The sequence below is a fragment of the Stenella coeruleoalba genome (genome assembly GCF_951394435.1).
Source record: "Stenella coeruleoalba genome assembly, chromosome: 15".
Lineage (NCBI taxonomy): Eukaryota > Metazoa > Chordata > Mammalia > Artiodactyla > Delphinidae > Stenella > Stenella coeruleoalba.
The window spans coordinates 29,481,582-29,499,882 of record NC_137161.1 but is presented as its reverse complement, the minus strand read 5'-3'; the positions used below and the strand labels follow the sequence as shown (position 1 = coordinate 29,499,882).

Genomic DNA, 18,301 nt, shown 5'->3' with positions numbered 1-18,301 from the left:
CTGGGTTCTTTTGAGGTGGCTGATGGGGGCAGAAGAGACTTGAATTGTTGTTTACATGTTGAGGAAAGAGTCCAATAGTCAGAGATAAGTTGAAGATTCAAGAGAAAGGCAAGAACAGATGGAATAAGGCCCTGGAGGAGAAGGACAGAGTTAGGGTCAGGTTTGTATGTGAGGAGCTTGGTTGCCTTACCTGGGTTCTCTCATAACTTTTCTGACACTGCTATTAAGGTACCGAGTAAATGGTATTAGAACCCTTCCCCATCTGTGCCTTGTTTTGATCGTGTGAGTTTCTTAAGAGTAAAAACTGTGTCCACTTGTGCCTAGCAGAGTATCTTGCACATATTAAGCTCTTGAAGGGTGAATTGGCTCCAGGTGTATAACATTGCAAGCTTCTTTTGGGCCTACACCTGGGTTCTGGTCTTCCTGCTTCCCTCTCATCTGTGGGTGACTATGTGGGATAGGCTGGGACAGCTGTCTTTCATTTTAACCAGCTATAAAAAAATGCACACAAGTCAGATTTTTTACTTGGATGGACCAGTAACTCAATTTAGAAATTATAAGAAGTATTGTACTTCTTTAAAAGCTGAAATGCCCAATTTATGAAATTGCTCAGTGCCTTGGTATTCCACCCACTCTTTGATGCTAAATGCTTTTCTCTTATTTGACAGGTAATCTTTTTTTTTAATTCTGTAACCTGTTTGAGCCTAGTCTTTAAAATATGTGCATCTGCCAGAATTACTTTCCATTACATTTTCATGAGACTCAAAAATCAGCTTGTTTAACTCAGCTATGGCAACTTCTTTGTAAGCCAAAGGAAGATGGATGCACATGTGTCCAGAAAGTGTCATGGTCACCTTATTCTCTTCTAAGTTATCCCTCCACACTTCCCCACCTCTAGGTTCTGAGTCATCAGCAACAAAAAGGTTTGCTTGGCTGCTTTAAGCTCCAAGGAAGCACAGACAGAAACCTTCCAGATAGGATGTCCCAGTTTGCTTGGGACTTTCCTGGTTTTAGCACTGAAAGTTCCACATTCTGAAAAAAACCCTCAGTCCTGGGTATACCATATTGTTGGTCACCCTACCTCTGGGTCCCTTCTTAGTCCTTCCCTTGCATTTTCCCTTCCTCAGCCTGGTGCAGGGAGGCAGAGGAGAAAGGTCTGTCTCCGTGTGGACATCCAGTCCCGTAGGGGCTGTCAGCTGCAAGAAATACTCCAGAGCATGTATCTGGAGCCTCATTCTTCTTCCTCTTTTTTAAATTTATTTATTTATTTATTTATTTTTGGCTGCGCCCACGTTTTCTCTAGTTTTGGCGAGCGGGGGCTACTCTTCGTTGCAGTGCACAGGCTTCTCATTGCGGTGGCTTCTCTTGTTGTGGAGCATGGACTCTAGGCCCACAGGCTTCAGTAGTTGTGGCATACGGGCTCTAGAGAGCAGGCTCAGTAGTTGTGTTGCATGGGCTTAGTTGCTCCGCAGTATCTGGGATTTTCCTGGACTAGGGCTTGAACGCATGTCCCCAGCATTAGCAGGTGGATTCTTAACACTGCGCCACCAGGGAAGTCCCTCAAGTTTGTTTCTTATAGTGTGGGTAGTGGAATTAAACTGGAGTCTTCAGTTGAGGAGCTTAGATCTGGGTGAGGAACTTTAAGACTTCTGTGGTAGTAGAGTATTTGGATTTATAAAGGACAGTACAAGGGATCCTTGTGATGGAACTGTTCTGTATCTTGACTTTGGTACACACAAAGTGATTACATAAATCTGTGCATAGAATAAAATTGCACAGAACTTAATAAACTGGCAGACACAAATGAGTACGTGTAAAACTGGTGAAATCTGAGTAGGATCAGTAGATCCTATCATTGTCAGATTCCTGGTAGTAATGTTGCACTATAACTATGCCTTTCCAGCCCTGCTTTCTCCAGCTAAGTGGCATATTCAGCATTTCCTGGATTGGCCTCACGTTGTCCTGTTTCTGTGCCTTGAGTCTTACTGGTCCTTCTCCCTAGTGCCCTTCCTATTTTGTTCCTGTTCTTGTCTCTTGGCTCCTATAGTCAAGCACATATTGTACGGTTTACCACTAGTATGTGGTATCTGTCCTTCAAAGTTGTCCGTGAGGTCAGACATGTGTCTTAGTTGTCTCTAGTTCAAACCTTACTCCTGTGAATTCTTCCCTGACTTCTGGGTATACCTTTGGCCAATGTTTTCAGTCTTTTTCATCAAAAGCCACAGTACATTTTATATTGAACCTAGTATATATTTGTTATATGTATTTGTATAAAACTGAAACAAAAGTCTCCTGAAATAATGCACTATGTGCACTTTGGTATTTTGTACTTTTTTAGTTCATATTTCTTTTCTTCAACCTATAACTTGATTTTAAAACAACAAATTGAAAAACATTGATTAGACCATCCTTCCCTACTCTTAATGTCATCTGTGAAAAGCTCTGTTACAAACCTTTGTATTCCATAATCACTGTTGGAAGGAAGTTTGTAATGCTTCAAGACTTGAGGACAGGACCGTGTTATTTAACTTTTTTCCCCCACAAAAAGACTTATAGAGAATATTTACTGCAGCTTTTTTTCATAGTAAAAAAATTAAAAATATAAGTAATAGGTCAATGGAGAAATAAAATGTGTTTTAGTCATACAGTGGAATACTATGAAGAAGTTAAAATGAACAAACTAGATATACACATTTCAACATGAAAAAACTTAAAATAATAACGCTTAATAGAAAAGCATGTTGCAAGATAATACACGGTAAATTATCATTAAGGTACATTAATGAGACATGAACATGGCAAAATGTTAGCATTTGCTAAATCTAGGTGGTGGGTAGAAGAATGTCTACTATGTTATATTCTTTACCTTTTTATCTAAAATATTTTGTAATAAAAAGATCTTTGTAATGAAAATTGATATCTGCTTATAAATAATTATTATCTTACTATCTTATAAGGCCATATTGTCTGGCTTCAAGCTGCTTCTCTGAACTGCAGGGCACTTTAGCCATGGTCTGTTGTCCCCAGCTTATACTCAGACACGGTCTCTCTTGTACTTAGATGCCAAATTTGGATAAGGAGTCTATAATTTGTAAGTATTCACTGGAGAGTGTTTGCAGTGAATTCAGGTAGCTTGGCTATTTCCTAGGCAGAGCTAAGGAGGCCGTCTTCCTGGATGAGACTGTTTGCATTTTCATATGGTGAGCCATTCTTTTTTTTCTGTGTTAAGCATTAAGGCAGGAAATACTTGCCTTAAAAGATCAGGAGTGTTGGAACAAGAGAGAGGAAAAGATCATGCACAGACCTCAGTGGCAACTGGAGTCGTGTAGAATCCTACAGTGTTTGGACATCACTATTTCCTAAAGAAACAGATACCATGATTTGTAAGATTTTCTTTAAAGGATCTGCTACTCTAATCCTGTAATGGCACAGTCACTTGTTTCAGTTTGCTCTCCAGTCCTAATTTGTTTTCAGTCACTTTTTCCCCAATCATTATTATTATTATTATTATTATTTTATTATTGTTATTAGACTATTTAAGAGTAGTTTTAGGCTTACAGGAAAATTGATCAAATAATACAGAGAGTACCCATATACGTCCTCTCCCTTGCATACAGTTTTCCTATTATTAACATCTTGCATTAATGTGGTATATCTATTATAATTGGAAGCCAATATTGATATATTATTTTTATCTGACATCCATAGTTTACATTAAGGTTTATTCTTTGTGTTGTACAGTTCTGTGGATTTTCACAAATGTATAATGCCATGTATTACAGTATCATACAGAATAGTTTCACCACCTGACCATTTCATTTTTATCTCCACTCCAGTTCCTAGCATAGGGCTTGTAAATGTAACATGAATGTGCAGTGTTATCTCATCTAAAATTAAATGTGACCAATCAAATTCAGTAGAGTTTGAAAAACATTTAAAGAACAATCTTCCACAACCAACTAGAGCCTATCTTAGGAATAAAAAGATGGCTTAAAATTGGAAAATTTGGGACTTCCCTGGTGGCACAGTGGTTAAGAATCTTCCTACCAATGTAGGGGACACAGGTTCGATCCCTGGTCCGGGAAGATCCCACATGGCGCAGAGCAACTAAGCCCATGCACCACAACTACTGAGCCTGCACTCTAGAGCCCACGAGCCACAACTACTGAGCCCCCATGCCACAACTACTGAAACCCACACACCTAGAGCCCGAGCTCCAAAACAAGAGAAGCCACCGCAATGAGAAGCCCGCGCACTGCAACGAAGAGTAGCCCCTGCTCGTCTCAACTAGAGAAAGCCTGCGCACAGCAACGAATACCCAACGCAGCCAAAAATAAATAAATAAATTTATTTATTTTAAAAAATTGGAAAATGTGTTATATCTCATTAATCTGTCAAATAAGAAAAATAATAAAACTCAATATATAGAGACAATCAGAATTCAAAGCATATCCCTGATTTTCAAAAACCTATGAAAATCAGAGTGCTTTATTAACATAGAAAGAATATTTCAGTCTAACAATCAGCATTATGTTCAAAGATGAAACACTAGAGGTGTTTTCTAATGGGAACAAAACAAGCATGGCAACTCTAATATTATTTTATATAATTCTGGCAGTTCTAGCTAATATAGTAAGATGAGAGACAAATAAGAGTTACCATTTTAAGAAAGAGGCTCTCATTATTATTGAGATTGTAGAACCTCCTGCCCCCCCAAGTCCCTGAAACTTTGTTAAAATCAATGAGCTCAATAGGATAACTGAGGGACTTCCCTGGTAGTCCAATGGTTAAGACTCCTCACTTCCACTGCAGGGGATCCAGGTTCGATCCCTGGTTGGGGAACTGAGATCCCTTGAGCTGCGTGGCACAGCCAAAAAAAAAAAAAAGTAATCAAAAGCTTTTACCAACATGTAGAATCAACATGAATGCAGACTTCTACAAATGTGGACTGTCAGGGCCTTCCCTGGTGGCGCAGTGGTTGAGAGTCCGCCTGCCGATGCAGGGGACGCGGGTTTGTGCCCCGGTCTGGGAAGATCCCACATGCCGCGGAGCGGCTGGGCCCGTGAGCCATGGCCGCTGAGCCTGCGCGTCCAGAGCCTGTGCTCCGCAACGGGAGAGGCCACAACAGTGAGAGGCCCGCGTACCGCAAAAAAAAAAAAAAAAAAATGTGGACTGTCAGATATATTAGCATTTCTGAATACCACAGTGATGTGGATTTCAGAAGTGAATACTTCTTGGTAAAGACCTGAAGTAAAGTATGATCTTCCTGTGGTTGACGTGGAAGTTCCCTTCCTAGAAAATTCAGCATGTGTTAAAATCATGTTAAAAACTATTCTGTGTTTATATGTAAAACTGACATAGGGGCTAGGCTGAGATAATAAACATTCACAGGTCTCATGGCAGATCTTCACTGTGCAGAAACTACTCACTAAAATGTTGCAGGATGCCCAACATGCCTGGCCTCTGCAAGTGGCACTTACTGAGCACGACAATACCAAGACCCCAGAGGGTGGCCCTGTCGCTATTGGGAGTTTTTCATGGCCTTGTCTGTTAGATGGAAAAGCATAGATGGCTGGCTGGCCTCATTCAAGGGGTTCAAATCCATTGGAGAGGCTTACCACTGGGAGGGATGTTTCTAGTGCCTTCCCCACTTCTCTACAGAGAAAGACGAAGGCTGTTGGACATTAGTCTTTTTCTTTCAGTTTTATTGAGCTATAACTGACATATAACATTGTGTAAGTTTAAGGTGTACAACATAATGATTTAATATATGTATATATTGTGAAATGATTACCATAATAAGCTTAGTTAACATCTATCACCTCACATAGTTACTTCTTTTTTTTTTTTTGGTCTTGTGATGAGAACTTTTAAGGTCTGTTCTCTTAGGAGCTTTCAAATGTACAATACAGTGTTAACTGTAGTCACCATGTTGTACATTACATCCCCAGAACTTATTTATCTTAACTAGAAGTTTGTACCTATTAACCACCTTCATCCATTTCCCTTACCCTGCTTATTGGTCATCAAAATGACTACAGTTGACCCTTGAACAGCACCGGTTTGAACTATGCAGATCCACTCACATGTGGATTTTTTTCCACTAAATACATACGACAGTACCACACAATTTGAGGTTGGTTGAATTCACTTATGTGGAAACAATACAGAGGGCAGACTGTAAAGATAAACGTGGATTTTCAACACCTGTGTGGAGGGTCAGTGCCCTTAAACCCTGTGTTGTTCAAGGGTCAGATGTGCTTGTTTTAATTTATTTATTTTTGGCTGCATTGGGTCTTCATTGCTGCCCGCAGGCTCTCTCTAGTTGCGGTGAGCAGGGTCTACTCTTCATTGCAGCACGTGGGCTTCTTATTGCAGTGGCGTCTCTTGTTGCAGAGCACAGGCTGTAGGCATGCAGGCTTAGTTGTTCCACGACATGTGGGATCTTCCCAGACCAGGGATCGAACCCATGTCCCCTGCATTGGCAGGCAGATTCTTAACCACTGTGCTACCAGGGAAGTCCCGAGGGTCAGCTGTATTTGGATTAGATGTTCTTTTATATATTTTTGTTTGTTTGTTTATTTATTTAATTTTGGCTGTGTTGGGTCTTCATTGCTGCGTGCGGGCTTTCTCTAGTTGCAGTGAGTGGGGGCTACTCTTCCTTGCGGTGTGTGGACTTCTCATCTCGGTGGCTTCTCTTGTTGCAGAGCACAAGAGAAGCCCGCACAAGCTCTAGGTGCGCGGGCTTCAGTAGTTGTAGCACGTGGGCTCAGTAGTTGTGGCTCGCAGGCTCTACAGCGTAGGCTCAGTAGTTGTGGCACACGGGCTTAGTTGCTCCACGGCATGTGGCATCTTCCCGGATCAGGGCTCAAACCCATGTCCCCTGCATTGGCAGGTGGACTCTTAACCACTGCACCACCAGGGAAGCTCCTAGATGTTCTTTTAAGGTGCTTTTCAACTCTAAGATTTTCTACTTCTCAATAATGACATTTTTGATTCTTCTAATTGTTTTCGTGTTAATAAGAAAACATAATTGCATTAACAAGTGTTAAATGACAATGATGCATAGCACCACTATGATTATTTTCTGTGACCCTTTTCATTCTAAACCTTCTGGCTAAGTAGTCCTCTTTTTTCTTTGAGCTCATCCACTTTTGACCCTCTCTTTCCTGTGGGGATCCCCCTGCAGAGCTGATAGGCCCTTGCCTCCACTGGGGCTTTAGAACAGCTGTCATCCAGAGAACCAAACTACACAGTCTGCAAAAGAAATCTGCTTTGTAATTTTTCAGTGACTAATTTCTCAGTATCGCATATAGTATACAAAAAGAGTGAGTATAGACCATGAGAATGTGTGTGTGTTAAAGTTTTATTGTTATCCTGTTTGATTCTCATCTCTTTTTTTTTTTTAACATCTTTATTGGAGTATAATTGCTTTACAATGGTATGTTAGTTTCTGCTTTATAACAAAGTGAATCAGCTATACATATACATATATCCCCATATCTCTTATCTCTTGCGTCTCCCTCCCTCCCACCCTCCCTATCCTACCCCTCTAGGTGGTCACAAAGCACCAAGCTGATCTTATGAATCAACTCCTAAAAGTTTAGATTTGAATTTTAACTTGTCTAATACCAAGTTTTATTTTTTCATTTAAGGCTATTTCTGATGCTTGGAAGCCATCCTTTCAGCCGTAAGGATGGTAATAAATCTTTGCCTCCCACAGTTCAGACCAAGAATTTACTGCAACAAGGTAAACAAAACAAGTATATACACATAAATAAATATATGACATCTATTTTTCATGTTTTTCCCCATTTCCTGCCTTGTGTATGTAGACTTAATTCAGGCTTAATGTGCTTTCACCCTCATTGTTTTAGAGTCTACCAGATGATATTTAGGTAAGCGTGGGTCAGACTGCACCTCTAGAGTCAGACAGCACCATTACAAGCTGAGTTGTGACTCATTTTGTGGAGGGTTCTCTTCCCTTTGACAGTAAATTTTAATTTCACTCAAGGTCAAAGTGAAGGTAGGAATTCTCTCTCTCCCATGCTGTTGTTCTTGCTAACTTCTCATGCTAGAAATAATGGCTTATATTTGTTATATGGATTCCTTGTTCTTTATTATTTGAATTAAGCTGCCTCCCCTTTTGTACAAAGCTGAATATCTTCCACAGCCCAGAGCAGGGAGTAAGGAAACTCCAAGGGGAGAATTGAACTTCTTCCCCAATTTGGAATTTCTGCACACAGCACATTATTTCAGGTTCCCAGATTGTTAAGCTGACTCCTTCAGACAAGGATATCTTAAAATTTCCATTGGTTATAACAAGTATTGGAAACATTAAAAGGGAGAAAGGAAAAAACTCACAATCCCACCCCTAGTACATTCACTGTTTTAAATTTCCCATAGTCTTTTGTGGTCCTTGTCTCTGTGCAACCTTTTCTTTCCAAGTTTCATCATTCATAGATTTACAAGAAGTTCCTTTGTTATGCCTTCCTAGGGAAACTCTTATAATTGATCCAAGTCCAAATACAAAATTGAGAATTTCAGTGAACATCTTTATTTTTCCCTAAATCTGTACATTTTCATCCTCTGAATTTAAAAGCAAAAAAAACCACCAAAAACCCAAAAACAATCCAAAAAACACTTGTAAATCTGCCCCCCTTTCACAGACATGTTATTTTGAAGGGATTTTTTGTTGGTTAGGCAGAGTTTTATTGCTCATTTTTTAAGGATGGGCAGTATTTGGGGACACAGTGGCCCTCAGCCTTTGACCTGATCTTGGATGCCTGCCAAAAAAAAGGAAAAGAAAACCCCAGGAAAATTTGATGTAATAGAGGAAATTTCAAATGAGGAACTTCAGATTTTCTTTAAAGAGTTTTCTTAGAAGTGACAAGTTGTTGAAAACGAGTTGTCTTCATTTGGATCTCGTCAAATCAATGTGTCTCATTTTTGTCATTAAATCTAGATATCAGCTGATGGTTATGAAGTAGAAAATCTCATCTCTGAAGACCTCACAAAGAGAAGTCATGGTTTTAGGACAGAATATTTCATTAAGCCACCAGTCTATGTGACAGTTTCCTTTCCCTTCAATGTGGAAATCTGTAGGATTAACATAGACCTCACAGCTGGGGGAGGCCAGAATGTCACTGGCCTGGAAATGTATACATCTGCCTTGTCCAGCAGAGTGTCTTGGAATACCCCCGAGTGCCAGACCCCAGGCCCAGATGAGCCATCCATTCCGGAGAAAGAAGCGTTCACTTTGGTGGGCAAAGTCTTGTTGAAAAACCAGAGCCAAGTGGTGTTTAGCCACAGGGGCTTCAAAGCCAGGCCACCTTTTGGCCCGATGGAAGCCACACTTCCCTCCCCTGCTGTTGTGGCCCAGGAGCTCTGGAATAAAGGGGCTCTTTCTCTTAGTCATGTGGCCCATCTCAAGATTTGTATCACCCATGTGACAGGCAGTGGTATCCCTTGTATCAAGCGGTTGGAAGTATGGGGTCAGCCAGCCAAAACCTGCTCTCAGGAGGTGATAGACAGTGTTTTGCTGGTTGCCTCAGAGAGCCTCCCTCAGGACTTGTCTCTACAGGCCCCAGCCTTGCCCATGGAGAGTGACTGTGATCCTGGGGGCCAGTCTGAGGGCCAGCAGGCCCCCTCCAGCCTCCTGGAGCTGGCTGAGGTAATTCGGGATGTACCTGAAGAGTTCCTGGATCCCATCACCCTGGAGATCATGCCTTACCCCATGCTGCTGCCCTCAGGCAAGGTCATTGACCAGAGCACGCTGGAGAAGTGTAACCGTAGTGAAGCCACATGGGGCCGAGTGCCCAGTGACCCTTTCACAGGAGTAGCCTTTACTCCGCACTCCCAGCCCCTGCCTCACCCCTACTTGAAGGCCCGGATCGACCATTTCCTGCTCCAGCACTCCATCCCTGGCTGCCACCTGCTTGGGAGAGCACAGACTGCATTGGCAGTGACCCCTTCTTCCATTGCTCTGCCCTCTCAGAAAAGGAAGATGGAGCAGGGTGAACATGCCCCAGACAGTAGCCTTGGCTTAAATGCTTCCTGTTTTTCTACCACAAGCCTTCTGGTCTCACCCACTACCTCAGAGCACACTGCTAAGAAAATGAAAGCTGCCAGTGAGCTCATGGATTGTTCAACAGGTAATCCCTCGTTTTATGTCCAAGCCCGTCGTCATCTCTACTCCTCCCGGGTGACACTTGGCACTTGCCCTTTGTTTTATGCTTTGCTGGCTTAAATTACACCAAAACTTACTGGCTTAAAGAACCACACATTTATTATCTTACAGCTTCTCTGGTCACGAATCTAGGCATTGCTTAGCTGGATTGTCTGCTTTAGGGTCTTCCAAGGCTGCTATCAAAGTGTTGGCAGGGCTGCGGCCATCTCAAGCCTTGACTGGGGAAGGATTCACTTCAAAGGTCACTCGTGATTGTTGCAGGATTCAGTTCCTTGCTGAATTGTTGCACTGGGGGCTTCACTTCCCTTTTGTCTGGTGGCTGGATTCTACCCTCAATTCCTTGCCATATGGGCCTCTCAGGGGCAGCACACAACATGGTAGCTGTGTACACCAGCATGTGCAAACAAGTGGAAGTCAGTCTTGTAGAACCTAATCACAGAGTGACATCCCATCACTTTTATTGTATTCTGTAAGAAGCAAGTTACTAAGTTCAGGTGGGGTTCATTGGGGGCCATTTCAGACACTCTCCCACACCATTGATTCCTATTTTATTCAATGTATTTACCCAAGATTGGTGGTTGGATTTTGTCTAATGCCTTTTCAATATCAGTAGAGATGATATTATGATTTTTCATCCTTAGATCTTTTAATACAGTAAAGTACATTAATAGGCTTCTTAATATTGAACCACTGTTATATTCCTGCAAGAAACTCCATTTGGTCATGCTGCTTTTAGTGTACTGCTTAATTCTGTTTGCTAGTGTTTTTATTTAGGATTTTTGTCTTCATTAATGAGATTGGACTGCAGTTGTGTGTGTGTGTGTGTGTGTGTGTGTGTGTGTGTGTGTGTGTGTGTACAAGTACACATCCTCTGTCAGGTTTTGGTATCAATGATTTGCTCCATAAGAAGAATTAGGAAATTTTCCTTTTCTAAACTCTGGAACAATTTAGTAGTATTAGAATAATTTACTCTTCCTTCCTTCCTTCCTTCCTTCTTTATTTCCTTCCTCCCTCCCTCTTTCCTTCCCTCCCTTCCTCCCTCCCTCCCTCCCTCCCTCCCTTCCTTCCTTCCTTCCTTCCTTCCTTCCTATCTATCTGTCTGTCTATCTATTTATCTGTCTGTGCCGGGTCTTAGTTGCGGCATGCAGGATCTTTGTTGCTGAGTGTGAGATCTTCGTTGCGGCATGCGGGATCTTCTTTTTTTTTAGTTGCTGTGTGCGGGATCTTTTTTTCTTTTTAGTTGCGGCATGTGGGATCTAGTTCCCTGACCAGGGATCGGACCCGGGCCCCCTGCATTGGGAGCGTGGAGTCTTAACAACTGCACCACCAGGGAAGTCCCTCATTTACTCTTTACATGTTTGGTAGAATTCTCCTGTGATTGTCAGTGCTTGGTGCTTTTGGAGATAGCTCTTTGACAACTTTTTCTTTTTGCTTATGAAAACTAGTCTGTTTAGATTCTGTCATTCTTTTTTTTAACATCTTTATTGGAGTATAATTGCTTTACAATGTTGTTAGTTTCTGCTGTATAACAAAGTGAATCAGCTATGTGTATACGTATATCCCCATATCCCCTCCCTCTTGAGCCTCCCTCCCACCCTCCCTATCCCACCCCTCTAGGTCGTCAAAGAGCAGTGAGTTGATCTCCCTGTGCTATGCTGCAGCTTCCCACTAGCCATTCATTTTACATTTGGTAGTATATATATGTCAGTCCTACTCTCTCACTTCGTCCCAGCTTCCTCTTCCCTCCCGTGTCCTCAAGTCTGTTCTCTACGTCTGCATCTTTATTCCTGTCCTGCTACTAGGTTCATGAGTACCGTTTTTTTTAGATTCCATATATATGCGTTAGCATACGGAATTTGTTTTTCTCTTTCTGACTTACTTCACTCTGTATGACAGACTCTAGGTCCATCCACCTGTATCATTCTTTAAAGTTCCTCTCTTAGTCTAAAAGGCTTATGCAAACAGCACACTTAAAGGTTACGTATGTATCTTCTCTGGCTTTGAGTGCAAATTTTAGTTAACAAGACCCCCAGAAACTCCTGGAAGCATCTGAGGTGCAGTGGGGCAAGATGAGGAGAAAGGTACTTAGACCTTGATGTTTGTGGAGGTCTCCAGTGGTGTTGGCCTTGACAGATTTGTTGGTGACACAAGACCACGCTGACCAGTGCTCCTTCAAGGCCTCAAGGTGATATCCTATGTCCTACATACTGTAGACCAAACATTCCACTCCCCGCTTTGGGGTACTTTTATGGTGCTACTTTGGGGAAGCCCTGCTATCAGGCAGATCTCTACGTCCTTTCTTCAGCAGCGGTCCCCATCTCCTGTTACCTTCACCCTCAGCCCATATCCAGAGAAGGCCCTATAGATAGTGGAGTGGGCAGAGTGAGGTCTTCATTATTCCACTCGATAATAACTGCTTTGCTTTACCTAGGAAGCAAGAGGACATGAACACCAAGGGAGTGCAGGCCAGTGGCCCTGCAGAGTTGAGGGGGCCCTAGCAGGGAGGAGATGGGGAAAGAGCAGACTAAGGCTGTTGGGGAGGGAATGGGGGCAGGGAGCAGGGGTACAAAACTGGGTGTTTACTTGCCCCAGTCATTTCCTTGGCGGGCAGGGAGGCCTTCAGAAAGTAGGGTACAGTTCTACAGGTGAGCCAGGAGGTGGCCAGGCCTGCCCAGCAATTTGTACAGGAGGAGAAAAGCTAGCGCAGAGCCCAGGAATCCTGAAAGCAGTGTGGGATGGGTAAGAACTGCCAGGGGCCCCAGGGCTTTAACTCCTGGTATCCTGTCATCACAGTCTATTAGTAGACATTAGGGAGGACCTTCTTTATGTTTGTGTCTGTTTGAAGTTAGAAGTACCATTTGTGGTTCTCAGAGGACTTTGTGTTTTGGTCTTCGCTTTTGCCAAACCTCTGGATATTGTGGTCTGTGTGTCTCTCAACAGGTCCAGTATCCCATGAGCAAAAGCTGTCGCAAAGCTTGGAAATTGCCTTGACGTCAACCCTTGGCTCCATGCCCTCCTTCACAGCTCGGCTGACCAGGGGACAGCTCCAGCACCTCAGCACAAGAGGGAGCAATACTTCCTGGAGGCCAGGCTCCAGCTCGGGTAAGAGGGGCCCTGTCTGTCTCCTCAGAGCCCTTGAACAGGATGCCGGGCCATGCCTCTGGGGCTCTGTGAACCTCTATGCCCAAGCTCCTTAGCTCCAACACCTAGGCCTTTACTTTTCCAGGGTGAGTTCAAGGGCTGCCTATGAAGTTTAACTCTTCACAAGAAAGTCATTCTTTAGTCAATTCTTAGTAATTCTGTGGCGTTGGGGATTGGTGTTTTTTGGTAAGATCTAATGTTAATTACTCTGTCCTGAGGACTTTTGTTTGTTTCTCCCTTTTTGCTTATTTTTCTTATGTAGTCTGTCTCTCATCTGACATCTGGGGTACTTTATGTAAATGTGGAGGGTGGTTTCAAGTTGAGTATGTCATCTTCATCCCTTCCTATTAACATTTTCACCAGTATCTTAGAACAGTGATAGCTTACTGAGCTAAGTTTTGCTTAAAATGAACCTGGGACCACAATGGATGATAGAATCGGTTAGGATACAAAGTGAGAGAATCTGGAGCATTTTTTACAAGATGAAATCTGGTGGGGCTAATGATAAGGTATACACTTGCTTCCTCCTGCCTGTCCAAAGTTAGTCTGTTCTCTTATTGCCTGAATCCCAGGCCATCTTACCTTTTCTGCCCTTGTCCCCTCCTCCCTGTCTCTCTGATTATGTTTCCATCCTAATCACTCCCAGAACCTGTCTTGTCCAGGTGACCAGCAATTTCCATGACCCCAAATTCGATGGACACTTACCCTCTCAGCAGCGTCTATTGTGGCTAACCAGCCTCTCCTTTCTGAAACACCTGTCTTGGCCTTCCAGATGTTATGCTCTTTTTCTCCCCATTTTCAAGAGTCTCTCTTCAATTTCCTTTGCTGATTCTTCCTTCTCTTCCAGACTCTTGTCTTAGACCCTCTTCTCTATACTCTGTGTCACTCAAGTGAGAGCCCACTTGGCCTGTGACTGCCCATATTCACCTGTAGCTCCTTCCTCTCCTTGGAACTCAGACCCTGACCTCCCTTACAGCTTCTTGGTGCCTCTGTGTGGGAGACTCATGGATATCTTAAGTGAATTTCTAACTCAGAACTGCAGGCGCCTCCAAAGGTTTTTCCCCATAGCCCCCCATCATCCAGTCCCTGGTAAAGAGCAAGCATCTTCTACCCTGTGGTCAAGCCTATAACATGGAGGTCATCCTTGGTTTCCGTCAACATTCCTGACATTCTATTCATCATCAAGTTTTGTTTACACTGCTCCAAAATAGATCTCAGGGATGTCCTCTCTGCTCCATTACTCTTGCTGCTACCCTGGCCCCAGCTCCTGCACTGCTCCCCCAGATTCCTGTAGCAGCCTCTGCTGCTCCTCCACAGTCACCCTTGCCTTGCCCATCCTCCTCATAGGAGCCAGAGGGATCTTTTATTTTTTTTTTTTTTGCGGTACGCGGGCCTCTCACTGTTGTGACCTCTCCCGTTGCGGAGCACAGGCTCCGGACGCGCGGGCTTAGCGGCCATGGCTCACGGGCCCAGCCGCTCTGCGGCATGTGGGATCCTCCCGGACCGGGGCACGAACCCGTGTCCCCTGCAGCGGCAGGCAGACTCTCAACCACTGCGCCACCAGGGAAGCCCAGAGAGGGATCTTTTTATGTAAGCCAGATCATGATACTCCACTTCTTAGAATCCTTCCAGGGTATCCCACTGAACTTGGAATAAAATATAAATTGCTGCCTGTGAGGTCCTGCATGTTCCAGCCTGCTCCACCCTCCTCTGCCACTCTCTCACACATCACACCTTTGTTTTTTCTGTTTCTTTAATGGACCAGCCACTCTTTGTACTTGCTGTCCCTTTCACTCATGCATGGCTGGCTCCCTTTCATTCTTATGGCTCTTCACCCAAAAGGTCATCCTTGCCCTCTCCAGATGGGTGTGGACTGGGGGAGAAAGAGCAGCCTCCCTAGGCCAGGGCCACGAGAGAAGGGCAGCAGGTATAGCTTGGGGAGGAGGGGTGGCAAGACCTGCCCGCTGTGGCCCTCATTCAGGAGACTCTGTGGGAAGCATGAAGGAGAGAGCCTGCAGCACAAGAAAGGGATTGATGGGTCAGGAGGGGAACTGCTGGGCTACAGGCTAAAGAGACTCAGGTGCCAGGCTCAGCAGGCAGGTCTGCTACAGACAGACCTCAACCCTGCCCCTCTGGTGACCTCCGTCCCCCCTTGACCTGCCCAACCTGGGTACCTCAGACCATTTTTTGCTTTTTCTTCTTGTCACATCTCACCTTTCTTGCAGTTTATCAAGGTTGTCAGGGTGAGCTTGTGCCTTGCTCTGACCTTGGCAGCCTATCCAGGGGAAAGTCCATCTTGCTGGGAGAGCAGCAGGAAGGGCCCAGTGCTGCCTAGCAGCCCTCAGAAGCCAGCTTTTCTTGAGCATTCATTGGAGCACCGAGATTTGATTATGGAGAGGAGGCTCCCCAGATTCTCAGGCTCTCTGGCATCCTCTCCTCCCAGATCAGTCAGAGGCGGCCTAGGGAGGGAGGAAGCCAGGCTGCTGAAGGGATGCAGGGTAGGGAAGCTTCTTGTCCTACTCCAGGCACATGCCCGCTTCCAGGATGGAGCCTGGACTGGGGGCAGCTTTTCCTAACCCTGGCCTATTTTCTTCCCTGATTCACCAGAGCAGCCTGGGAGCATCCTGGGCCCCGAATGCACATCCTGCAAAAGAGTGTTCTCTCCCTACTTCAAAAAGGAGCCTGTGTACCAGCTTCCCTGTGGCCATCTCCTGTGCCGGCCCTGCCTGGGTGAGAAGCAACGCTCCCTGCCCATGACATGCATGGCCTGCCAGCGGCCATTTGCCAGCCAGGACGTTCTGCGGGTTCACTTCTGAGTGACTGGCCTCAACCTGAGAAGACCCATCGCTGGGAGGAGCTGAGGAGGAGCGAGTGGGGGGTCAAAGCTCCTGGGGTCTGGCCAGGTCCCAGGCACAGGGGGGCCTCTGCTTTCTCGCGGGCTTTCCCTTTGTCTCCTCCCACAGCATAGCACATGGGCCTGCGGTGTGAGGGGTCAGGGAAGGGGCTCTCCACGCCTGCTCAAGTGGCAATAGGATAACAAAGCCATAGTTTGAGCTGGGAGGGATGGGGGAGATGTCCCTGCCCTCCTGTGCCTCCCTGCCAGCACCCCCCTGCCAGAGCCCAGGGCCTGCTAGAGCCAGCCCCACCCTCTGAGGCCCCCCAGGTCGTCTGCACACACCCCTCAGCCTACAAGGTGGATGTGAATGTGGCTCGGGATCTCAGAGAGAGCCTCCACCTTCAGTGTCACCCAAAAGTGGAGCATGGCAAGGATCTGTGGAGTAAATGACTCAGCTCCTCTGACTGGCAAACCACTCCGAGCCTTAATAAAGCAATGGTTGACGTCCGCTGTGGGCTTCCTCTTGTCTGTGTCATCATACTCCTCTACCCTACCTGCACCCACACAAAGTGGGACTGTCACAGGGCAGCCGTGAGCAGTCACTGCAACCCTGTCAGATTGTAATTTGGGTCAATGGCCTGAAGGGACAAGAAGTTGCATTTGCAGGTGCATCTGATGCATGAGGGTTTGCAGGTGGGTGTGCACGCCAGTTGGGAGGGTTGAGCAGCCCCCTAGGCTGGTGACAGCTTGCTTAGCTGCGTGTTGGCAGAGCTGCACTGCCTTCTGAGGGGAGAAGGTACCTTTTCTGCATGGCGCCTATTTCAGCAAAGATACTTGTGGATAGATTGCACTTTTTTTTCCCATTCAAAATTTTGGAGTCCCAGAGGGAAAATATGTATTCCTACAACTGTTTACTGTATGGAGTAGATCCTAGTCATGGAAGAATATCCGTGAAAAAATACACTCTGCTATTCCCTGTTTCCTCTGAGCATGTTTGGGAAGGAGGAGCGCAGTGATGCTTCTTATTTTATTCTTGAGATTTCATCACAACCACTGGTGGACAGGCTGTGGGGGTCCCTCAAGCCACTCAGGATACTGAGCCATCTGCTCTCCACTACTCCCACAGGCCTGCTGCCTCCGGGACCCTCCAGGGGAGGAGGACAGCGTTCTCTCTGGCCTCCACGCTTTGCTCACAGGGCAGAGAGAACTATAGTTCTTACACTAATGGGGGAAGGAGGGAGCTTATTAAAAATTCCATTCTTGGACTCCAGATCTAAGAATTTAGAGATCTGGGGTTGGGGTTAGAGAATGTGTTTTTAAGAGTTCCTAGAAGGTGTGTATGGCCACAAAGGTGGCTGTGGAGGCAATCGCACCCTCCCCTCTGCCTCCTGGTGACACTTCCCTTGACCCCTCACATGAGCCTCCAAGGTCTGCATTGGTGGGCTTTCCTCTTGGCTGGTGAGACTCCCGTGTGTCCTTTGGCTTTAAATGTCTGGGTCAGTCCGGATTATTGCCTTATCTTCCTTGTGTGCTTGTGTTCTAGGAAAAGCCCCACCATTGCAGCAAAAGCAGTGCTACAGAGGGGAGGGCAGTTCCTACCCTCAGCCTGTCATGGCCTCAAGATAACAGCCTAGTTCCCCAAGAGCAAGTTCACTGCTGGGAGGCCTTCCCTCTGGGGTTTGTCTCGTCTCTCCCAACCTGGGAGCCTGAGGAAGTCGCCAGCGTGGGGTCAGCATAAAGCACAGAGTGCCCAGATGAGGGCAGAGGTTCCTCCCCTCCTGCGGGGGGCCTAGTGATCTGCATTTTGAACAGGCTGCTGCTCCCCAGGTAGCTCTGGGAGGAAACCAGGCATGGGAGCCCCTGTGATGGACAGGTGGAGCCATAGCCACATCCTTGGAGATGCACCATTTTTATCTTAAAGGGTCCCCTAAAATGAAGTGGTCTTTTCACCACCCTTGCCAGAACACACAAAGCACTGCTGGGCTCCGTTTCTCTCCCCTAGAAAATGAGAATAACTTTTCTCTTGCTGCCAACTAGACTCAAAGGATTTCTCACCAGAGCCCAGGGCAGGCGCAAAGCAGCTAACCAATTAACTCAAGGAGCTGGACTCTATTGACTCTGAGAAGACTCAGGAC

The 18,301-nt window shown here is 45.3% G+C and overlaps 1 protein-coding gene across 3 annotated transcripts in view; it reads left to right on the top strand.

Annotated features, from left to right (window-relative positions):
* The window catches only part of UBOX5 (U-box domain containing 5), a 32,961-nt gene extending 16,268 nt beyond the window's left edge, over positions 1-16,693 (top strand). For 2 of the 3 annotated variants that reach the window (XM_079945924.1, XM_079945923.1), the window contains exons 2-5: positions 7,656-7,750; positions 8,966-10,154; positions 13,130-13,291; positions 15,938-16,693. In XM_079945924.1, the coding sequence (XP_079802050.1) occupies positions 7,697-7,750; positions 8,966-10,154; positions 13,130-13,291; positions 15,938-16,146 (1,614 nt within the window). In that variant the 5' untranslated portion in view covers positions 7,656-7,696 and the 3' untranslated portion in view covers positions 16,147-16,693. The remainder of the gene's footprint in view (positions 1-7,655; positions 7,751-8,965; positions 10,155-13,129; positions 13,292-15,937) is intronic. The other variant, XM_079945925.1, reaches the window with a different exon arrangement.
* The last annotated feature ends 1,608 nt before the right edge of the window (positions 16,694-18,301 follow it).